The sequence below is a fragment of the Pseudophryne corroboree genome, chromosome 2 (genome assembly GCF_028390025.1).
Source record: "Pseudophryne corroboree isolate aPseCor3 chromosome 2, aPseCor3.hap2, whole genome shotgun sequence".
Taxonomy (NCBI): domain Eukaryota; kingdom Metazoa; phylum Chordata; class Amphibia; order Anura; family Myobatrachidae; genus Pseudophryne; species Pseudophryne corroboree.
The window spans coordinates 73,105,963-73,131,239 of record NC_086445.1 but is presented as its reverse complement, the minus strand read 5'-3'; the positions used below and the strand labels follow the sequence as shown (position 1 = coordinate 73,131,239).

Here is a 25,277-nt window from a genome sequence, read left to right as displayed (position 1 = left end):
GGCTGTGTTTGAAAAATGACAATAGGAGCTGATTGGCTGGTACTTTATCTCCGTCCACTTTATCTCCATCCAAGGCTTAGTAAATAGACAACATAGTCACTATATTCAAATCTTACCTTTTTCAGTAGAAACAATGGGGCAGATGTATTAACCTGGAGAAAGCATAAGGAAGTGACAAACCAGTGATAAGTGCAAGGTGATAACGCACCAGCCAATCAGCTCCAATATGCAAATTGACAGGAGCTTACTGGCTGGTGTGTTATCACCTTGCACTTATCACTGATTTATCACTTCCTTATGCCTTCTCCAGGTTAATACATCTGCCCCAATATTCTCTGTTACAATATGAAACTGTCCCACCTACTGTACTTTTAACTACAGTTCTTACAGAATATTGAATGTGTTAGATAGTTTTACATACAAAAGGTAACATGGTCTACAACAGGGATGGGGAACCTTCAGCCCTCCAGCTGTTGCTGAACTACACATACCAGCATGTCCTGCAACAGTTTTAGCATGACTAAATTGCAAAACTGTTGCAGGGCATGCTGGTATGTGTAGTTCAGCAACAGCTGAAGAGCCGAGGGTTCCCATCCCTGGTCTACAAGATACTGCATGCACCCATCTTGTCAGCTGTGACTCCCACGTCTGTACCCTGGCAGATTTAGCTTTCAGAAAAGTGAGATGTCTTGTATATGTCTCCTTTGTAACACATTACTTAATATAACTGGCTTCCATGTGTGTGTCTACTAATATCTTCATATAGTTCAACAGAATTCAATATTCTTGACCTTAGATACAACACAGAATTGCTCTGTGGATACATCTGCATCTGGTGCGAACAGCAGAGCCAATAGGGGTCTTATCAAACGCAAACAAAAATAATTAACTCTACCAGGATGATATAAAGAACCATACAGCAATGTACTGTATATAGTGAAAGTTGGGAAACTATTAATGTGAATCTTGGAAACACCCTTCAAAAGTTAAAAATGTCTAACTGTACAGTCTAGTAATCAATAACTTCCTGCCCTTGTTCTATTTTCAATAAAAGCCATTGTAAAATATTGACTTACCAGTAATATGGTAGCTGACTTGCCGATTTATATCAGAGGTGTCTTCATCCCAAGTACTGAGTATAGCAACCACCTCTCCTGGGGAATCACTTTCCTTCACAGATCCCTTGTACACTTCCTGTTCAAAGACGGGACTATTGTCGTTGACATCGGTGACGGTTACAGAGACTATGGTGGAGGAAGAAAAAGACAAAGCCTCTCCGAGGTCGGCTGCTACAACACTAAATGTGTAGCTGGGGTTCTTCTCGTGATCCAGTTCCTTGAGTGTACTAATCAAACCACTATTTGAATCAATGGTGAATGTTTCTGAGAGTTTGTCTTCTTCCCTCTCCGAGATAAGACTGTAAGTGACCTGCCCATTGGCTCCCCAATCTGCATCAACGGCTTTCACTTGGATAACATTGGTACCTATCGGCATGCCCTCCATTATGACCGCATCATAGTGAGTAGAGTCAAAAAATGGTTTGTTGTCATTCAGATCTAATATCTTTACCTCTACGTCAACAGTAATTAAGACATCAACTCTGTCTAAAAGTACAGTGGCTGCCACTTTAAAATGGAACAAGGGTATAGTTTCATGGTCAACTTTTTTGTCCAGTTTCAAAATTCCAGTTGACTTGTCGATGATAAAGATGTTATCTTTGTTATTTTCAGGAAATTCCCCATTGACGGTGTTGAATAGAGCCTCCTGCATTGGTGTAATATAGAAGGAGTCTATCGTGGTTCCAATCATAGTGTCTTCCGGCACGGAAAATGTGTACTGGGGTTGGTTGAAGGTAGGTAGGACCGTTTCAGAAGGTACAACATGTATGTACACAGGAATAAGGGAGTGCTTCATTGGAATGCCACCATCTACTGCTTTTACGAAAAAAGAAAGCACTGTATTTTTCAACTGGTTAAAATTTCCTTTTGTAACCATCCAGCCATTGTCGGGGTCAATTTCCAAAAGATCGGCTACTGAAACTGAGGCCTCACTGTACAGTGAGTAAGTAATACGAGAGTTTGCCCCATCATCTTCATCAAAGGCTTGTACCTGAGTCACCAGATGACCTTTCTCTACATCAGCCTTGACGCTTGCCCGATACTCTATAGCCTTAAACTGGGGAGCATTATCATTTTCATCCACCACTAGCACTTGGACAGTGCAGAAGGCTGCTCTTCCTCCCCCATCCAAGGCTCTTAATGATATGCTGATGTCCTGCTCCAGTGGATTCTCTCTATCAAGCTTTTCGGTTGTAACAATCTGTCCCAACGTATCAATGAAGAATCGGTTTTTGGCCAAGTCGTTTATTATTGTGTAGGTGATATGTCCGTACATGCCTGAGTCTCCATCAGTTGCTTTGACATATATGACTTTAGTTCCAATAGGAGCATTTTCTCGAACTTCTGTGACATAGACGCTCTGTGCAAAGACTGGACTGAAAAGGTTAGCTCCTAGAATCTTCACATGGACCTGAGCAGTGCTGGTAAAGAGGCCATCAGAGACAGAGATATTTAAGCTGTGCATTGGTTCCAGACGTTGCTTCCGATGATTAGAAAGGGTGATAACGCCACTCTTGCTATCCATAAAAAAATTAACGCGATCGTTCCCAGACAAAATACTGTACTCCAACCTGTCAATGTCTGTGCTGTCAGCGTCGGAAGCTTGGACGCAGGTCACAAAGTGTCCTCTAGGAGCCAGCTCACTGACGTAAGACTCATAAATCAACTGATTGAAAACCGGAGGATTGTCATTCAGATCTGTTATGTAGATGGTAACAAGCACTTCACTACTGAGAGAGGGGAAACCATTATCCGTAGCCCTGATTCTCAGAGCACTTTGCTGCGAGACCTCATGGTCCAACATTCGAGCTGTGAGAATCAAACCACTGGCGCTGTCGATGTGAAAAGAGTCAGTGTTGTTAATAATGTCTTGAACAATTTGATACCTTATGATCTTATTATTGTCCGAGTCTGCATCAGTGGCAACAACCTGAAGGACTGGTGTCCCTATCAGAGAGCTTTCGGAAAGAGTTGCATTGTATGACGGAAACTGGAAAACTGGAGGGTTGTCATTGACGTCATTCACACTGATATCAACAATGACTTCAGCCCGTGCACTAGTAAGTGAATCACTTGCACGAATAGTCAACTTGAAGGATGGGGTCAATTCAAAATCTAACGGGCTTACTACACTTAGCACCCCTGTGTCAAAATCTATATTAAACTGGTTATATGAATCTCCATCAACTATTGTGTAAATAATTCCCTGGCCTTCAGGGCTTGTAGCGTTAATACTTAAAATTGGTGTGTGCATCTCGACATTTTCATTTACAGAAGATGTGTAGAAGGCCTTGTCAAATACTGGCATGGCTTTGTTGACAATGGTAACTGGAAGCTCAACTGAAGCGGAGAGTGAAGGATCTCCACGATCTTTGGCTATTATAACCAACATGTACTCTATGTTAGAAAGATCCGAGTCAAAAGATTTCCTTAATGTCACACTCCCGTTTTGCTTGTCGATTTCAAAATGGCTGTAGTCGTCTTCTAAGAAGAATGTCAACTCGCCGTTTTTACCCTTGTCTTTATCTATAGCGGTCACTTTATAAATGAGAGTCCCCGGCTCAGCGTCAACCTGGACAGCGGCATAATATGGAAGACCTACAAACACCGGAGCATTGTCATTTACATCCTCAATGTTGACCTTAACAATCACCCGCGCCACACGGAGGTGGTCTAATTCTCGACTTGCTTCTACCACTAATTCATAGACCTCCTCAACTTCTCTGTCAAATGAAATTCCTGTGGTCAGAATGACCCCAGAGGTAGATTTAATCTTAAACTTATTTCCTGGGTTTAATATTGTATATTTTATTGGTTCATTTAGGCGGTGACCCCCAGCATTCACAACTGCAATTTTTGTAATATTAGTGGTATTTTCTGCTATAGATGCAGAGTAAAAATCTTGGGTGAAATAAAGACCACTGTCCATGGCTTCTTTTACCAATATAGTCACAATGGCGGTGCTATAAAATTTTCCATCTGAAACTTTGACCATAAGCATGTAATGATCTTTTGATAGACTGCTGTTCTTCACTGTAATGACTCCACTAGTAGAGTCAATTACAAAGTGGTTTAGGTTTCCCTCAGTCAAAGCGTAGCTCAACTCTGGTGGTATTGCTAAATCTGGATCTCGTGCACTGACTTGTAGGACTTCTACACCATCATAGGTGGGCAGAAGTAATGTTGTTTCAAACACTGCTTCTATGAACACTGGAGGGTTATCATTGACATCACTGACTTCAATCGAAACTTCAACTGGATTTTCAGCAGTGAGCTGTGGACTCCCACTGTCCCTTACATGCACATGGAAATGGAAGTAGGATATGGTTTCATGATCCAGATAAGCTATGGTCCGAATAGCTCCAGTGCTGGAGTCTACTGTAAAGTATTTCTTGGCCATTGACTCAACAATCTGATAAACAAGTAAAGAATTCTGGTTGCTATCTGCATCAGTTGCTTTTATTACCAATGGGTTTTTGTCCGAGCTCCTAACGATGCTGTTAATTGGAGCAGCTTCACTAATGCTGCCGATGTACTGGGAACTCAGGAAAACAGGTGGGTTGTCATTTTGGTCAAGAATCTGGATGTTGATGGTGGTATTTGACGCCATACCTGCCATATTTGTTGCCTGGACAATGAGCTGGTAGGATGATATCCGTTCATAATCAAGTGCTTTCTGAGTTGTTATAACTCCAGAGTACGGGTTGATGGTGAAGGCTCCTTCAGTATTTCCAACTCTGATTTCGAAAACCAATGTGGACTGGCTTATTGCAGACACCAACACAACCGGTGTTCCGACATCCACATTTTCGTGTACTTCAGCCTGGTATTCCGCTTGGGCGAATTTGGGACTTGAATTATCTGACATGGATAAGGAAATCCTGACAATGGCGGCTGCAGACAGTGGTGGAATTCCTCGATCAGTTACCTTGACCGACAGTACAAACTGACCCATTGTGGACAAATCCGGTTCCTTCGATACGGTGATGATACCCAAAACTGGTTCAATTTTAAACGTGTTCCCACTGTTACCTGAAAAAGAATAATAAAATACGAATTATGTCAAATTCTGTATAAAATAGTCAAAACAATCACATATTTGATTCTCCAGCAATTACAAACAATTTTTTTTACATCATGCTCATGTTGGCCTTAAAACACAAGGTCACTCTGTTGCAAGATGGATTGCCTGCTACCGCACGCCACCCGTGCCAGATGATGCACTCGGTGAAGTGTGAAGGATCCGGTCACTCATGACAATTTATTCTAAGACAAGCTGTGTGTTTTATGCTTAGTAATTGCTGGGTATAGACACTTAAATGTTTTATTGGAACAATACAAGAAGACATGCAGCATTATAAAATTACTTATGGCCAGATTACTTTCATTAAACCTCTGGACAGGTTTCCCACCTTCATATGCTTTAACGTAGTGGCTTGTATAAGTGACTGTGCAAATTTTCCGAAATATATTACTTCCTCTTTCTACTTGGAGTCTGTGCTTTATAGCACAGCATTTTAACTAACAAGCACTGTAATTTATCTCTGCTGTCTTCCAACACAAAGCAGCTCTATGCATGCAGTTGTATCCAATGCAGAGTACCGGTGGTTTGTGCTGTAGCACAGGACGACGGAAATAAAGAATGATGGCTGATTATATGAAAACATTGTTGAAAAGCACAGAAGTAGGCTAGAAAAAAAAAACAATGCCTTTAGAAAACGATGCAGAAGAGAATGCTGCTAGATTAAATTATTGAACGTAACACAATACAGATAGGTCCACGGTTATCTTGGATTCTTTGCTGCGCCTAGACACAACATGGTTTATTTACATAAACCCTTCATCTATTATTCTCAGCTGCAAAACAATACAGAGAACAATACAGCAGGAGATTAAGTCATTACAGCAGGGGATTAAAGTGGTCATTCCGAGTTGTTCGCTCGCTAGCAGTTTTTAGCAGCCGTGCAAACGCTATGCCGCCTCCCACTGGGAGAGTATTTTAGCTTAGCAGAAGTGCGAACGAAAGGATCGCAGAGCGACTACAAAATATTTTTGTGCAGTTTCAGAGTAGCTTCAGACCTACTCAGCGCTTGCGATCACTTCAGACTATTCAGTTCCTGTTTTGACGTCACGAACACGCCCTGCGTTCGCCCAGCCATGCCTGCGTTTTTCCTGGCACGCCTGCATTTTTTCAAACACTCCCTGAAAACGGTCAGTTGACACACAGTAACGCCCTCTTCACGTCAATCACTCTGCGGCCAGAAGTGCGACTGAAAAACTTTGCTACACCTTGTGCGAAACTACATCGTTCGTTGTAATAGTACGACGCGCGTGCGCATTGCGGTGCATACGCATGCGCAGAAGTGTAGTTTTTTTGCCTGATCGCTGCGCAGCGAACGAAATCAGCTAGCGAAGAACTCGGAATGACCCCCTAAGTCCGACTGCCCAGACTCAATTAATCCTATTAAAGGCCAAGATAGACGTGGACCCATCTGTATATTCCATAACTGCATTTTGGTAGTGAAATACTGTATGTGGATTCATCACCTCTCACCAGTGCAACTTGCAGTAACAAATCACACCTTACACACGGCTGGTTGCAGCAAATTGCGATATTTTTGCTCTCTTATTAAATCAGATTTTCAAATCTGTATAGGCTATAAAGCTGAAGACGTTTTAGGGGATTGCCTGCATTTTACCATGAAAATTGGAAAAATTGTCAAACTTTCAAGTCCATTAATAAAATAAATGCAGTTTGAACAGCCGAGTACTTTTAAGAAACGCTGCAGCGGAATACAATGGCTTTCTCTAAGGCTTTGAAAGGGATGAGCTGGAATGTGAGAAAGTACATCTTTCCTAAGAGCGGAACAAATTCATAAAATAGCTGCCCAGCGTAGACCGTGTAGGGATGGAGATGAGAAGAATTCAGAATTACATGGGACGGAAATACAGTAGCCAGGGGACTTGCAGTAATATGTAATATGCAGGCAACACTGCATTTTTTCGTCATTCACTTTCTGGACCTGATCCTGAATCAGACGCAGGTCCAAATGTGGACGCATCCCGCAGACGTCTTCAAACGGCAAGCAATGGCAGATTGGACTTGTGCTGCGCAATGCATAGGCAGACAGACGGAGACTGAATGAGCGGAAGGTTCGCTCTGCCCGCTGACGGATCACTTTTCTCGTAAAAAAGGGCATTTATATTTATTAAATGTTAGATCGATAGGTAAGTGTTAGATAAATAGATGGTCATAACTACCTTTGAACACACAGTCACTAAATCCTAGGTGGACTGACATCAGTTTGTAAATATGCAAATGTTCTCCGTGCGTCCCCAAGAAAACTGTCCGCACACGTATGCCGTTTCTGACACGTATGACCATTTGTGACTCTAGAGGCATTATGGGCAAAGAAGTGGCATTCCAAAAAGGTGGATTACTGCAGTAGGGGGATGTTCATGTAATTACAAACAGATCCAGGCCGGCACATCTATCTGTCACTACAGGTGAAACTCAGAAAATTTGAATATCGTGCAAACCCTCTGTTCTACACTCTCCATGTACCCCATCTGTGTCACCCCTGTCTGTCTACCCCTCCCCTTTAGAATGTAAGCTCTCACGAGCAGGGCCCTCTTCCCTCATGTGCTTATCCTTTCTTACTTTAATAATCTTCAACTGCACCAAATCCAGCAGTCTTCTGCCACCTGATACTTATTCCAGTGTCATCTGCTGATGTAACTATGTTTATTTACCCTGTACTTGTCCTACATTGTCTTCAACTGTAAGTTGCTGTTTTCCTGTTTGATTATTCATGTACTCTGTAATTGGGCGCTGCGGAACCCTTGTGGCGCCATATAAATAAAGGATAATAATAAAATAATAATAAAAGTTCACTTATTTCAGTAATTCAACTTAAATGGTGAAACTAATATATTATATAGACTCATTACACGCAAAGTGAGATATCTCAAACCTTTATTTGTTATAATTTTGATGATTGTGGCTTACAGCTTAAGAAAACCCCAAATCCAAAATCTAAAAAAATTTGAATATTACATAAAATCAATAAAAAGAGGATTTTAAATACAGAAATGTGGGCCCTCTGAAAAATATAATCGTGCATATGTACTCAGTACTTGGTTTAGGCCCCTTTTGCATGAATTACTGCCTCAATGCGGCGTGGCATGGATTCTATCAGCCTGTGGCACTGCTGAGGTGTTATGGAAGACCAGGATGCTTCAATAGCGGCCTTCAGCTCTTCTGCATTGTTCCGTCTCATGTCTCTCATCTTTCTCTTGGCAATGCCCCAAAGATTCTCTATGGGGTTCAGGTCAGGCGAGTGTGGGGGAGCTTCACAAGGAGTGGACTGAGGCTGGAGTTAGTGCATCAAGAGCCACCACACACAGACGTATCCTGGACATGGGCTTCAAATGTCGTATTCCTCGTGTCAAGCCGCTCCTGAACAACAACCGATGTCAGAAGCGTCTTACCTGGGCTAAAGAAAAAAAGAACTGGTCTGTTGCTCAGTGGTTCAAAGTCCTCTTTTCTGATGAGAGCAAATTTTGCATCTCATTTGGAAACCAAGGACCCAGAGTATGGAGGAAGAATGGAGAGGCACACAATCCAAGATGCTTGAAGTCCAGTGTGAAGTTTCCATAGTCTGTGTTGATTTGGGGAGCCATGTCATCTGCTGGTGTTGGTCCACTGTGCTTTATTAAGTCCAGAGTCAATGCAGCCGTCTACCAGGACATTTTAGAGCACTTCATGCTTCCTTCAGCAGATAAGCTTTCTGGAGATGCTGACTTCATTGTCCAGCAGGACTTGGCACCTGCTCACACAGCCAAAAGTACCAAAACCTGATTCAATGACCGTGGGATTACTGCGCTGGATTGGCCAGCAAACTCACCTGATCTGAACCCCATAAATAATCTATGGGGCACAGGGCCGTAACTACGTGTGTGCCAAGTGGGCTTGGCACACAGCGCAGTTGCCCTGAGGGCGCACGGCCAGCGGCATGTAATGAGTCAAATTGACTCATTACATGCCGCCTCTAAGTCTGCGCCGTGCGCCGCGCTGTGGAGGGAGAAGTCTGCAGCCGCGCCGGGCAGCGGAGAAGGAGGAGGAGGGATGGGGAGCAGGGAGCCGCAGCAGCGCTATTTCATTGGTAGTAAGCGCCGCTGCAGCATCCCCCTCTCCTTCTGTATTGGCTGCCCGGCGCTGCTGTGGATGCTGGGATGCGGTTCCTCCATCCCAGCATCCACAGCAGCGCCGGGCAGCCAATACGGAAGGAGAGGGGGATGCTGCAGCGGCGCTTACTACCAATGACATAGCGCTGCTGCAGCTCCCTGCTCCCCCTCCCTCCTCCTCCTTCTCATCTGCCTGCACCGAGGGACCTGAACGAGGAGCCTGACTGCCAGCGGGGAGATGGTAAGTATATCTCTCTTTCTCTCTCTCTCTCTGGGACACCGTCTGCCGCAATGTGTAAAAAGGGGGCCTGGCTGCCGCAATGTGTAAAAAGGGGGCCTAGCTGCCGCAATGTGTAAAAAGGGGGCCTAGCTGCCGCAATGTGTAAAAAGGGGGCCTAGCTGCCGCAATGTGTAAAAAGGGGGCCTGGCTGCCGCAATGTGTAAAAAGGGGGCCTGGCTGCCGCAATGTGTAAAAAGGGGGCCTGGATGCCGCAATGTGTAAAAAGGTGTCCTGGCTGCCGCAATGTGTAAAAAGGGGTCCTGGCTGCCGTAATGTGTAAAAAGGGGGCCTGGCTGCCGTAATGTGTAAAAAGGGGGACTGGCTGCCGCAATGTGTATAAAGGGGGATACCGTCTGCCGTAATGTGTAAAAACGGGGACGCTGTCTGCTGTAATGTGTAAAAAAGGGGACGCTGTCTGCCGCAATGTGTAAAAAGGGGGACTGGCTGCCGCAATGTGTTAAAAGGGAGACTGTCTGCTGTAATGTGTCAAAAGGGGGACGCTGTCTGCTGTAATGTATAAAAGGGGCTCTACCTGGTGTAGTGGCGCTACTGTGCAGCGTAATTTGAATAATGTAGACTACTGTGCACCGTAGTATGAATTGCTATTATTTTGTGGCCACGCCCCTTCCCCGTGAAGCCACGCCCCTATAAATTTTTCGCGCGCCCACGGCACGCACTGCCCCTATCTTACATGGGGGGGGGGGGGGGCGCCACTGTTGTTTCTTGCACACAGCGCTAAAATGCCTAGTTACGGCACTGATGGGGCATTGCCAAGAGAAAGATGGGAGACATGAGACCGAACAATGCAGAAGAGCTGAAGGCCGCTATTGAAGCATCCTGGTTTTTCATAACACCTCAGCAGTGCCACAGGCTGATAGAATTCATGCTACGCCGCATTGAGGCAGTAATTCATGCAAAAGGGGCCCAAACCAAGTACTGAGTACATATGCATGATTATACTTTTCAGAGGGCCGACATTTCTGTATTTAAAATCCTCTTTTTATTGATTTTACGTAATATTCTAATTTTCTGAGATTTTGGATTTGGGGTTTTCTTAAACTGTAAACCACGATCATCAAAATTATAACAAATAAAGGTTTGAAATATCTCAGTTTGCATGTAATGAGTCTATATAATATATTAGTTTCACCTTTTAAGTTGAATTACTGATATAAATTAACTTTTGCACGATATTCTAATTTTCTGAGTTTCACCTGTATTTGTATAGTATTTTGCAAAAAAAAGATATGGTTAATAAAAATGGGTACACGTGTATGTGATATTAGGGCAGTAGCATCACTTGTGCATTATAACAGCCCCACCAGGCAGGGCGGGGCCTAACATCAACACCCAATCCCGTAGCAGCATTATGCTCCATGTAGCTCGGCAGCTAATAAAAGAAATAGTGAATTATTTGCTTTTGTTTGGTTTTGAAAACTTATTATTTTAAAAATCTATCTAATCTTTGAAATGTTAAACCGGCCATATTTTTTTATCTTAGTAATGATTGTGTTTTTAGTCCTGTATCTGGTTTACATGACTACCCAATATAATAGTTATTCTGCTACTGACTAGGGGATGGGGGAGGTGGGAGGGGTGTAACAGAATTGCTTACTAAATAGCAATGCAACAGATGGAATATTGGGGGTCATTCCGAGTTGATCGTAGCTGTGCTAAATTTAGCACAGCTACGATCATAACATAGTAACATAGTATCTACGGTTGAAAAAAGACAATTGTCCATCGAGTTCAACCTATTTGTGGTCTCCTATGCATGATTATTTTGTATAAAATTTTGTATGAAGTTGATGACTGCCGTTCACATTCACACGGACATGCGGGGGGACGCCCAGCACAGGGCTAGTCCGCCCCGCATGTCAGTGCCGGCTCCTCTGCAGAAGTGCAAAGGCATCGCACAGCGGTGATGCCTTTGCACTTCAAGAGTAGCTCCTGGCCAGCGCTGCTTTAGCGTGCTGGCCGGGAGCTACTCATCGCTCACCGGCACGCAGCGGCTATGTGTGACGTCACGCAGCCGCTGCGGCCCGCCCCCCCGTTCAGTCCGGCCACACCTGCGTTGGCCGGACCGCTCCCACAAAACGGCGGACAAACGCCGTCGTTCCACCCCCTCCCACCCAGCGACCGCCTCTGCCTGTCAATCAGGCAGAGGCGATCTCATCCCTACTTCGGCCGTCTGGCATGCACCGACGCACTACAGCGCCGGCGCATGCGTAGTAGGGACCCGTTCGCTCGGCTGCAACAAAAAGCAGCGAGCGAACGGGTCAGAATGACCCCCATAAACGTTTATGGCTACTAAACTGCAGTTTACAACAGTGCAATCCCACAATATGAATTCCTTTATATAATGATAAATAGTTTTACCTGTTACTCATTTCACCTATATGTGTGTGTATGTATATATATATATATATATATACATACATACACACACAGGGCAGTCGAGAGCCGAGCTGGGCCCAGGTACTTTTCAAGGGGCGTGGCCTAATCACAGGAGGTGTGGTCATGTACTTTTAGAAAAAAATAGTGAAACAAATTGTATTTTAAGCACCGCCATGGCCACACTGCAGCCCAGTACACAGCAGAGTGTGCTAGGCTGAGGAGAAGAGCTGCAGCTGCTGCTGCCAGGTAAGGAGGACGGGGTCTGGGCCCCTACTGGACCCTCACTGGGCCCCTCCATCAGACCTGGACCCGTGTAATTTGTACCCTCTCCCCGCCTCTCTCGACACCACTGCACACACACTGTATATAGACTAGATTGGACCTGAAAGATTTTTGCTCCCTGTGACATTTAGAAAATGTCAGTGATTTCGCTACACTTGTCCAAAGTGCGAAATGAAAGTGTGAAGAGAAAAGTTTTTCATATAACATTTAAAGAAATCTTAAGTAATCTTTTGAACATTTTCACATCTCTAAAAGACGCTGCCAAAACCACTGACGTGGTTTTAAGCAAAATGACATTTAATGGTGTGATTTTGTGCACAATCCTTTCCTTGCGGGGAAGGGGGGGGGGGGGGTATATTTGCTATTTGCATCGTACAATTTCATATTCCATATAACATTTGAAGATTGTCAAGGTGGAAGTATTTCTGAGTGCCATGGTTTTTTTTCCCCAGCATATTAAACAGAATTCCCAGCTTATATCCTGACTCTTGCACATAGCAATCACTCAGTGGCATATCTCGCCATTGGCCTGGATGGCACTCGCCAGGGGCACCAGCCAATGGTGGGGCGCCAACCCAGCTGTGCCACCCGCTAGGGCCACCATCAGGGTGTACTGCTGAGACTGGAGTACCCGCAACCTGGGCAGCAGTGTGTACTGGCCGGGTCGCCAGCTGCAACCAGCTGGCCGTGTCACCATTACTGGGCTTCCGTTCACTCCCTAGAGACGCAGCCTAGCAACCGGTTAATTGCAGCTCTGCCCACTGGACCAATAGGGTGAGAGCAAGGAAGTAGCGTGTGGCTTGCTCTCACACGGGCTTTGCAGCCGGGGAATACATGTGACTGGGGAGGGAGCAGTAAGAAGACGGGTCACTGAGGAGCTAATGTAGATGTGAGTGACCACACTGCATAGGTACAGCGGGAGGGAGTTGGGATGGGTGCCCGTGTATGAGGCTAAGGACCACTGCTTCACCTATATTCCCAACAGGGTGCTATGTATTGCAGCTGCTGCAGAACCTCTAGGAATTTTATTCCAAGTGCTGTTCAGTTATGCCTGACAAGAGTATATGCAGTACCTGTGGGTAACTGATTCATACATAGCCCAATGGTGAAATGTGTAATGTGTGGGTCTATATTCTATTGATCTATCTACATATATAGACATTGGAAAAGCAGGCACTCAGCCAGTCCAAACAGCATCACAGATCAGACACCAATGTGTATGCACATTTTTTTTTATGTTTAATCCGTTTTCAAGCAGAAAATAGATTAAACATCTGAAACGTTGCATACACATTGGTGTCTGATCTGTGATGCTGTTTGGACTGGCTGAGTGCCTGCTTTTCCAATGTCTATATCTATTGGGTACGAATCCCAGTGCTTACCATGCTGGCGGTTAGAAAACCGACAGTAGCACGCCGATGATCAGGATCCTGACACCCGGTGGGTAAGTATACTAACCCTCTACACCTGCTTCCCTAACCCTCCCTACCTAAAGCCTAACTCTAATCGCCCCCCAAGCTGCCTAATCCTAATCGCCCACTCGCAGTCTAACCCTAATTGTACCCCCTTAGTGCCTAACCCGAACCCTTTCTTCTTAGTGCCTAACCCTAACGCTCCTCCACCCCGCAGCCTAACCCTAACGCTCCTCCACCCCGCAGCCTAACCCTAACTCTCCTCCACCCCGCAGCCTAACCCTAACGCTGCTCCACCCTGCAGCCTAACCCTAACTCTCCTCCACCCTTCAGCCTAACCCTAACTCTCCTCCACCCCGCTGCCTAACCCTAACTCTCCCCCACCCCACAGCCTGACTCTAACTCTCCTCCCCCCCGCAGCCTAACTCTAACTCTCCTCCACCCCGCAGCCTAACCCTAACGCTCCTCCACCCCGCAGCCTAACTCTAACTCTCCTCCCCCCCGCAACCTAACCCTAACTCTCCTCCACCCCGCAGCCTAACCCTAACTCTCCTCCATCCCGCAGCCTAACCCTAACTCTCAAACTCCCCGCAGCCTAACCCTAACTCTCCACCACCCCACAGCCTAACCCTAAATCTCCTTCACCCCACAGCCTAACCCTAACTCTCCACCACCCCGCAGCTTAACCTTAACTCTCCTTCACCCCACAGCCTAACCCTAACTCTCCACCACCCCGCAGCCTCACCCTAACTCTCCTCCACCCCGCAGCCTAACCCTAACTCTCCTCCACCCCGCAGCCTTACCCTAGCTCTCCCCCACCCCACAGCCTAACCCTAACTCTCCACCACCCCGCAGCCTAACCTTAATTCTCCTCCACCCCACAGCCTAACTCTAACTCTCCTCCCCCCCGCAGCCTAACCCTAACTCTCCTCCACCCTGCAGCCTAACCCTAACTCTCCACCACCCCGCAGCCTAACCTTAACTCTCCTCCACCCCACAGCCTAACTCTAACTCTCCTCCACCCTGCAGCCTAACCCTAGCTCTCCCCCACCCCACAGCCTAACCCTAACTCTCCACCACCCCGCAGCCTAACCTTAATTCTCCTCCATCCCACAGCCTAACTCTAACTCTCCTCCACCCCGCAGCCTAACCCTAACTTTCCTCCACCCTGCAGCCTAACCCTAACTCTCCTCCACCCCGCAGCCTAACCCTAACTCTACTCCACCCCGCAGCCTAACCCTAACTCTCCTCCACCCCGCAGCCTAACCCTAACTCTCCTCCACCCCCTAGAGACGCTGACAGAGACGCGGCCCATTCTAGTGAATTGTAGAGCGTCTCTGGTCACTCCCAGACCCTACTTGCATTTGTTTGTGTGTATCAGGTCACTCCATTTCTTCTTGTCCTTTTAATTTGAATGATACAAGGTCGATCGTGGCATCAAGAAGTTTATTTCTTTCTGCATAATAGTCAAATCATTTTAGAATACAAGCCCTTATTTTTGCCACGTCAATTTCCCTTTTCTTATTGACACCTTGTGCATTGTTAGTTTAAATTTTGTTTTCACTTCAGTGGTCATTAGAAAGACATAATAAAAATAATGCATAAGCACAGCTCCGCCCACCCCAGTGGGGAGGGGGCGCCAGCCCCTTACTTTGCCAGGGGTGCTCGGGCCCCTAGAGACACCCCTGTAGTCACTTTTGAGAATAGTAAACATACTACGTAGCTTATTTACATCCAGACGCTTCAGATTGCGTTTATGCATGATATTTAAAAGGGCAATGCGCTCTTACATGCCGGGGTCTTGCTAGTAACAGTATTGCCCATTTAAATCTTAAGCATAAACACAAACACAAACAGAAGCATCTGGTTTTATAACCTGATGCTTCATAAATACGTGGAAACCCCTAGGTGCAGTATAAAAATTTGCATCACAAAATGTTTTTTCAAGGTGCAATTTTACACCCCTTATCTGGATTTTTTCCAAACTCAAAATATGCGCAGTGTTTCTATGGTGCCGTAGAATTCCGACTATCCTATACAATGCATCCGCAACGTCAAATATCCAAACACAATCTGAGAGAACAAGAAATAATATTTGACTGTATATTTGCCCATAGAAATTAAAATTGTGGAAAAAAGACAGGATACACACATAGCTTAATACATGTCCAATTATCCAAAAAGAAAAAGAAAATGAGAATCTGAAATATCCTTTGGTCCGAATTGGTTAGAATAATTGTTGTTCTATGCATAAGCTTTCTTGTGTGACGATATTTTGCATTTCACATAGATTTTTTTTTTGTACATTATTTAATAGTATGCCACGGCTTCACAGTCACACTATATGAACTCAACTGGACTTTTATGGGATATACCGGAACAATGTTGTCAGATGTTTTTTTTCTCAGCATCCTCTACCAGCCGTCAGTTGAGTGACTTTCATGTGGAAGAATGATGCTGTTTTTTAGGCGTCTATAGACTCAGTACCACGGCACATACATGCCACCCCAGCTTTGCTCGATGGCCCAATAGCCTATTAAGTGCCTTTATCTTGGTGTTTCTTTCTAAGCTGGCAGGACAAGCGGGGACATTTTTATAAATATTACAGAATATTAATAACCCAAAGGAAAAAAAATTGGTTCTGGCTTTCCACTGCTGAGTACCAAGTGGTTACTTTGTGTTTTTTTTTCAAATATCCGGCAAGCACAGTTATACAGCCTCCAGGCACACTCAGTGCAAACAACAATTATATGCATGACTTGTGTTCCAGGCTATGAATCGTATAAGCAGTCTGTTTAATAACTATACCATACAGGGCTGCAGAACCTTCTCCAGCTACGGTGTACGATGTCTTGCAGCACAGAATGCTACAGATAGACTGAGCAATACAGGTTGAGTATCCCATATCCAAATATTCCGAAATACGGAATATTCCGAAATACGGACTTTTTTGAGTGAGAGTGAGATAGTGAAAACTTTGTTTTCTGATGGCTCAATGTACACAATCTTTGTTTAATACACAAGGTTATTAAAAATATTGTATTAAATGACCTTCAGGCTGTGTGTATAAGGTGTATATGAAACATAAATAAATTATGTGAATGTAGACACACTTTGTTTAATGCACAAAGTTATAAAAAATATTGGCTAAAATTGACTTCAGGCAGTGTGTATAAGGTGTATATGTAACATAAATGCATTCTGTGCTTAGACTTAGGCCCCTCGCTATGATATCTCATTATGGTATGCAATTATTCCAAAATACGGAAAAATCCGATATCCAAAATACCCCTGGTCCCAAGCATCTTGGATAAGGGATACTCAACCTGTACAAACTATTTCCTCTCCTACAGATGTTGAAGTGGAAACTCGAAGCCTCTGCTCTTTATTTTATTAAACATTTATATATCTATATTATTTACATACATGAAGAAAAGCCGGATAACCCGAAACTTATTACATTCTCAAAGGTTGTTATTTGAGGCTTCAGATTAACCCCCCTCCCCCTTCCAAGTATCATAAAGGGCTGGATAGAAATTGTCCATCTGTGATCTATAGCTGACAATTTCCCGTACATGGGAAAAGGGATCGTTTACAATATGATACTAACGGAAGACGTTACATTAAAAATGACTTTAAAAAAAGAAATGTACTAAAATAGAAGAAATTCAGAAATTCATATTATTAAAAATGCACAGATTTAAACGTAAGCATTTTTAATAATATGAATTTCAGAATTTAATTATGTTGTTTATATATCTGCTCATTTATTTTTGTAATATTTATAGGTCTGTTATGAGTTTGTAGTTTATGTCATATTTGGTTATATTTCTATGTTAATATTATATATTTTGTTGTTTTGCTGTACAGTGTCACCAGTAGCGGATCTTGATACGGGCACACGGGACTTTTGCCCGGGGCGCCGCCTTCTGGAGGGCGCCGGCGCCATCCGGAGGGCGCCGCACCATGGCAAGATCCGCTACTGTTTGGCAGTGCCCCCAACTTTACCCCCCGCTGTGAAGGGAACTAGATGCTACCCGTCTAGTTTCCCTTTGTGGAGAGGACCTTTGCTGTGCGGTGCGCAATGACGTCATTGTGGGACTGGCACAGACGCTAGGGGTCATAATTGACCTCTAGTGTCTATCTATGCTGTGGTATGGGAGAGACGTCATGACGTCTCTCCCAGAGATCCGAGGAGCGGCGCCGGCGGAGATCTGCAGTGAAGGTCAGCAGCGGTCGGGAATCAGGAGCGGGGATAGTAAGTATTAATTTTATTTTATTTTGTTTTCTTTACTTTTTATGTAAGCGGCGCTACTCTACAGGGGCACAACTCTACAGGGGGCACAACTCTACAGGGGACACAAATGGGGGCACAACCTACAGGGGGCGTAACTGACCACGCCCCTGTATGAAGCCACGCCCCTATTTTCGCCCAGGATGCCACAGGGGCTAGAACCGTCCCTGAGTGTCACTGTTATGTACACAGAGTGGAGGCAGACATTGTTGTGGGCCATACCATTTTTACTTTAAGTTCAGCCTATTCATTTAGAACTAGTGCATACTAGCCAATACGATGGCTGCCCCCTCTGGGAAGGGCCAGCAAAGTGGGAGATCCTGGAGGCGTGGAGCAGCCAAGGGGTGGAGCAGGGGGCCTGAGCCTCAATCGCATCATCCTGCCCCCCCCCCCTCCCCCCCCAACTTAACAATACTGCAATTCACACTATTTTAAGGCTGGGGGTGGGGACACAAAGATGTGCTTCAGCTTCAATACTATCATCAATCTGCCCGGACCATCCACTTCACTCGGGAACTGAGCAGTGCCGGGCGACTACAGGCTGTGTCCGGGAGACTTGCCTACTTTTCCGAGTGCCTGGGAGAGCCACCCAAGATTTTGGGAGTCTCTCGGATGTTCCAGGAAAGTAGGTAAGTATAAAGTAGTGACATCAGTGATGATCCTGGTGATGTCACTAGTACTCAGAGAATTGATACACTGTATTAAAATGATTCCTGACTTTTCATACAAAATGGCCACCTCCATCTAGTGACATCACGAGTTTCTAATGACTCAATATGCTTCATGCTCATAAAGACTGCTACAGCCTAGGGTGGCGGGATCCCGGGATTTAGGCCAAAAATTGTCTGGGAATCAATCCCGGGGACTCCGGGATCAGGTGGTCCTTTGATTTTTTAATGCCAGGCAGCGTTAAGCGTCCTCGGGAGGCTCAGGCGCTGCATGACTCCCTCATCCCCCTGCGCAGTGTGATGTGAAGTCAGAGGTCACGCTGTGCAGCCAGCCGCACGCCACACAGACCTCACTGAACCAGAGGAAGTTACCCACCTGCCCTCCCAGGTACCATGGTGGTAAGTCATGTGTGCGGGGTGGGGGTGGGGCGTTGACACAGGAAACAAACCAATCCCGTTATCCCAGGAATCTCGGGATTGACCATTTTTCAATCCCGATACCCGGGATTGAAAAATGGTCCAGGATTGGCCACCCTGATACAGTCCATAAAATGGCACCTTCGCTGGGTGAAGGATACCTGTGCACTGTAACACAGAGCAAGCATTGTACCATTTGTCAAGGATAGGAAGTAATATGGCCAAATACATATGTATGATGGTAATATTCAGAGAACACGCATGTGCTGCACAATAACTCACGCCTGTCCTTACCTGTTTCTATAGAATAAATCAGTTCTGCATTTTCTCCTTTGTCTCGGTCTAAGGCAGTGACTTGTATTACTGCAGAGCCTATGGCGGCAGACTCGAACACCGAGGCTTCGTACAGCGGGCTGGTGAAGTACGGGCTGTGGTCATTAGCGTCTTCCACAGTAACTGTAACACGAACCAGGTTCCGTCGGTACGGGAACTCCTGATCCTTGACCTTTGATAATGAAAAACAAAATTCCACTGCATTAGTAATAAGCAGAGCACCGCGCAGTCACTAAACAATATTTCAGTAGTAGGTCAGACAATGTCCGTGCATCTTAGGCGTATAAAGCAAAACAAACTGGCAGACCTGCCTGCAATTGATCCATCTTTCCTTCCACATTGAAAATATAAATTTAGCACAAATATATCAATCAGTGCAGTCTCTTCGCTAGGAAGAATGGAATTTACACCCAATGGAGTAACACCTTCTGTAGTGGAGTGGTTTTATTTGGTATAACATGCATTCTTATATTGATAAAGCAGTACTTTATTTCCAAGCCAAACAATTTTCTGCAGCTGCAGCCGGGAGAAATCATTCGCTTGTAATTGAATCCCCCCCTATGTGTCTTTTATAAGTACTTAAAATTTATTTCTGTGCAAGTAAGTTATTACAGCAGATTGTTTTACAGTTTACTCTACTTAGTTCAAACAAGATCATTACCTACTGCAGAGGTTATCAAACTCGGTCCTCGGGGGCACACACGGTGCATGTTTTGCAGGTAACCCAGCAGGTGTACAGGTGTAATAATTACTCACTGACACATTTTAAAAGGTCCACAGGTGGAGCTAATTATTTCACTTGCGATTCTGTGAGGAGACCTGCAAAACATGCACTGTGTGTGCCCCCGAGAACCGAGTTTGAGAACCTCTGACCTACTGTGACAAAGACAGCACAAATCTGACATGGGTTTAGCACTGTAGGACTGTGGCTGGAGAGAATCCAGGCCAGGTGTTGCTGTTAGCCAGAGTTGAGAAGCAGCTGATTGCAGGTACCTGTCAGTTTGTGCTAAAAGGGTTTCAGACACAAGAAGCACTGCTCCTGATGGTGGAAAAGCTGCCCAGGTGATAGGCTAGGGGGTGGCTACTGTTAGGGGTCCTGGACCTTTGGGTCCACTGGAGAACTTGTGTATGCATTTTGAAGGCTCTGTGAACTATGCTTTGCTGTAACTGACCCGTGAATCCTGCACCTGCTTGTGTAACTGCCTGTGGTTGAAAATAAACATTTATTGGATTTTACTCCGGTCTGTGTGATTCCTGTCATAACAATTAACCACATAACATACTGTATTATATAAAGGTAATGTCTAATTGTGGAGGTAACTAAATCACAACTGCTTTTATCTCACTGGTATAACAATACGCGGAAGTGGCAAAAACAATGACGGGTGGCAGAAAATGAAGGCGATGCCTCTTTTGGCGCTATGTGTAAATGTTGCGTTCCGGCTTCTAGACTACTGTTATGATTGTTCCCAGACTGCTTCCACCTACATCATGGTGGGGATCCGGTCTGAAGATCGACTGTCTAGGTCGACAATGTTTAGGTCGACCACTATAGGTCGACAGTCACTAGGTCGACATGGATGGAAGGTCGACAGGGTTTCTAGGTCGACATGTGCTAGGTCGACAGGTCTAAAGGTCGACATGAGTTTTTCACATTTTTTTTCTTTTTTTGAATTTTTTCATACTTAACGATCCACGTGGACTACGATTGTAACGGTAAAGTGTGCCGAGCGAAGCGGTAGCGGAGCGAAGGCACCATGCCCGAAGCATGGCGAGCGAAGCGAGCCATGCGAGGGGACGCGGTGCACTAATTTGGGATCCCGGTCACTCTACGAAGAAAACGACACCAAAAAATAAAAAATAAATCCTCATGTCGACCTTTAGACCTGTCGACCTAGTGACTGTCGACCTATAGTGGTCGACCTAAACATTGTCGACCTAGACACTGTTGATTTGATGAACCACACCCTGGTGGGGATCCGGTCTGAAGATCGACAGTGTCTAGGTCGACAATGTAATGCAGGAGGAATCTGCCCAGGCTCGATTGAACTCAACTGAAAAGCCGCCAGGGTCCTTGGCAGAACTTACCATTACGGTGAGAATGTGGTGTGCCTGGGTCTCATGGTCCAGTCTCTCAGCTGTGTACAGAGTGCCAGTGCTAGGATCAATGCGGAACTTTTTCATGCTCATGGGGTCAATGCTGCTATGGATGATGTAGTTTAACTTGTGGTTTTCATCCTTGTCCGTGGCTTTGATTTGTAAAATCTCAGTGTCTGGAAGGACATCTTCTGAGATGGTGGCGTCGTAACTTGGCTGCGAGAACTCTGGACCGTTGTCGTTATTGTCAAGAACTCGAATGAGGACCTAAAAGAGCAGTTTGTACATATGAATGAAATCAGTGTCATTTAAAAAAAAAATGGCTGTGTAATGAAGTAAAACAGCTGAACTAGAAATATGTTAGTTTTAGGGATGAGTTTGGGGCGCAGGGCCCCCTGGGTTGGTGTGGCCTGGCTGCATTGGGGAATAATATTGTAATACTTAATCTGGTACTTTTTTAGCACCTAGGGGGTAATTCCAAGTTGATTGCAGCAGGATTTTTGATAGCAATTGGGCAAAACCATGTGCACTGCAGGGGAGGCAGATATAACATGTGCAGAGAGAGTTAGATTTGGGTGGGTTATTTTATTTCTGTGCAGGGTAAATACTGCCTGCTTTATTTTTACACTGCAAATTAGATTGCAGATTGAACACACCACACCCAAATCTAACTCTCTCTGCACATGTTATACCTGCCTCCCCTGCAGTGCACATGGTTTTGCCCAATTGCTATCAAAAATCCTGCTGCGATCAACTTGGAATTACCTCCCTAATTCTTACACCTTTTAACATCCTAATTATTACTTACCACCTCCTAACACATAGCTTCTGCTTCTTCTTTATGTAACACTTTAACCTCTCACTAGCATGACGCTTGGGCCTGTGCTGACTGTGGGGTCCCGCGCCCTGGTCCTGAACCTTAGTGTTAGGGACCAGCCAGATGAGGTCAGCCGGTTACTGGTCGTGGGCCCTTGTATTTTTGGCCAAAAATAATGCCAAGCACCTCAATTTTGTTCTATATCAGAATGCAGAGTTTATTATAATGATTCTGATCAGGAGTGCTTAGTACTATGGAGTGTGCATCTGCATTTTATTTTTTCTGTGTGAAGTGACAAGTCTCGGCATGTTAGCATCTCTTATTATGTTTGGAATGAGGGTGTACAGCCCAAGGTCCTCTGCCCCCCAACAAAAAAGCAACACGTTACATACCTAGGGGGAGAGTTTTCAAGTGTTGGAGAGAGACTAAGTAAAGAGAGATGAAATATCAAAGAATCAGCTTTTAACTGTCATGTTACACACTGTCTTTGAAAAATCTCAGGAGCTGATTGGCTGGCAATTTATCTCTCTCAAAGCTTTGATAAATCTCTGAATTATAAAGGAAATTTATATACATATATAAAGTATGTATTACTTTCAAACTATCGTAGGATTTGCTGAACCTAAAAAGAAAATACTCTTAACAAACGTAGAAGCTACAGTAAAAGAGCCAATAGTGGTGAGCTATTTTAGCTGTATCTTTTTTTTTTAGTGCAGAGGGAGCCTGTGTATTGCAATTAAGAAGTTCTGTCTAATTAGAATGAATTATCAAGTTAAGCCTTTCCTCCTTTCTGGAAGTGCATTGATGTGTCCTGTCCAGACCTCCCCTCTGATATATAAGATGTTTTCCCTGCCCTTCTCAGCCTGCGCCTCATTAAAAGTCAGCGCACGTCCCAAGTTACTTGCTCAAGTTTCCCACAGTGACAAAAGTTTTAACAAAAGAATCTCTTGGGCCAGCAGTCTCACCCATTAAAGAAAGTTATAAATTGATACAGAAGTCGGTCATGAAAACGACATCCAAAAAAAACAGAAACAGCCAACAAACGGTTCTAGACTTTAAAAATATGAATAAAAGACGAACAAAGTTCAGCGCAGCCATTTGTTTGGTTGTCTGTGATGAATTGTTCGGCTTCATTCATAAAGTGTGTGGAAAAACAGAAGCGTTGCCATGGATCCCCGCAGAAAATATACTGTACTGTATTCATAGAGGGATAACAGGCCACTCTTAGGTAATTGCTTTGCCAGAGACCTCTGCTACAGACCTATGAAGATCCGACACTGTAAAGACTCCGCTTAGAATGCCGTGGCCTGATCTGTTCACTCCGCAAAGTAATCTAATTCTCCTACGCGCTTTTCATTTGAAGAGTGTCTGCACAATTAGGTCCCCTTAGGTCTAATTATTTTCCTGAAACCCAATTTCGTTACCTTAACCCTCCCTCTGGGTCACTTCAATCATGTGGGTTTCCCACATAATTCCACTGGAGTTCTGTGTTCCGTTGACTTGTTATTGCCTCTTATCTTTTCACGGCGGCGTGGGACTGTAGAGTGCGGGGTACTTATACAAACTCCACTCCTCTTCACTCGTAGAGCTGTTCCAGCTCAGATACTTGTTACGGAATGGCTGGCAATTTTCAGATTAAAAAGGTTGAATTATTTGTGTAAATAAAGCCAGGTCTCCACTGCAGATTGTAACTGAAGGCTCCAATTCATAGTCTTTCACAATTGTAATAAATGGGATTTTATCCCCCTAGAATCAACGTTTTAAACTTGTGCCGCATGAAATGAGATTATAATTTATGATCAGATCTTGTTTTAATGAGAAATCATATCTGTGAACATGTGAGCCGTGGGCCTGATTCAGCGATGGTTGTAAATGGCGTCACAGCTGCGATCATGTACGCAGCGCTTGTGCGGAAATATGTAAAAGTTGCCGCCGCCGGGATTTGTACCGAGATGATCATACTGCGTCTCTCATCCACCGCTTATATACGAAGATGCGACTACTAGACGCAAATTGCTTGATCACTGACCTTCTAACTAATCCTATGGTCGCGCAGCATGGCAGTCCAATGTAAGACGCTGATGACCTTTTAACGGCGTATGGGATCGTAGTCACCCTGAAAGGGTCATGACTCGTGACACGCCTGCGTTTGAGTGGCAACCCCCCACAAACACACTTCCCGCCCACAAGCGCTCCCTGACTGTCAACCACTTTGCAAATAAATCCTCGCTGCGACCAATGCGGATAGATCATTATAGCACACACCCTGCGTTACTCTGGAGTGTCGGGTCCTCACTGCCCTAGAGAAAACCTGCCACTGTGATGGTCAATGTAGGGGGCTGGTGGCTCTTGGGGGGGGGGGGGGTAAAATATTGCAGTTACATAGGAACGTTATTTACCCGTCTCATTACGGAATTAGAAAAGTATATTCTCTGTTAAATGATAAACAATATATTTTCTGCACTTGGAAAGAGAATTATCGCCCACCCATGTGGCCTGCAGCCTCCTACAGCCCTGAGCATGTAGCTGATCCCCTGCTGGGCGTAACGCGTTCCCCCACCACTCGCACCAAGGCTACACGGCGCTATGCACAATTAGCTTTTACGTTTACTAAAGTATACATAGCCCCCTTGACTACGGGCCGCTCATTGTCGCCCAATGCCACCCACTTCTCTTGAATTGGGTGGTCCAGATAACTTGATGATCCAATTCGCACTGAATTGCATCATAGTGGGCTTTCTCCCTCCTTAATATGCATAAAATTGTACAACGGAGGACAAGTCCACAGTGATGAGATCATGGTACCATCCCATCTCCCACTACCTCCACCGCCCCCTGGCTGATCTACGGCGATGGGACCTCCTACCTGGAGGTCAAATTGCCTAAAACTTTTACAACTACAAAGTTACAATTTTATTTATGTGTGTTAATAATAACCAATCAGATCCTGCAATTTTTATTTTTAGAACACAGCT

At 44.8% G+C, this 25,277-nt stretch overlaps 1 protein-coding gene across 6 annotated transcripts in view; it reads right to left on the bottom strand.

Moving 5' to 3' along the window:
* FAT3 (FAT atypical cadherin 3) overlaps positions 1 to 25,277 on the bottom strand; it is a 781,930-nt gene that overhangs the window by 173,072 nt on the left and 583,581 nt on the right. For all 6 annotated transcript variants that reach the window (XM_063951418.1, XM_063951420.1, XM_063951422.1 and 3 more), the window contains 3 exons: positions 21,477 to 21,752; positions 19,350 to 19,560; positions 1,077 to 5,150 (listed from right to left, as the gene is read on the bottom strand). In XM_063951418.1, the coding sequence (XP_063807488.1) occupies positions 1,077 to 5,150; positions 19,350 to 19,560; positions 21,477 to 21,752 (4,561 nt within the window). The remainder of the gene's footprint in view (positions 1 to 1,076; positions 5,151 to 19,349; positions 19,561 to 21,476; positions 21,753 to 25,277) is intronic.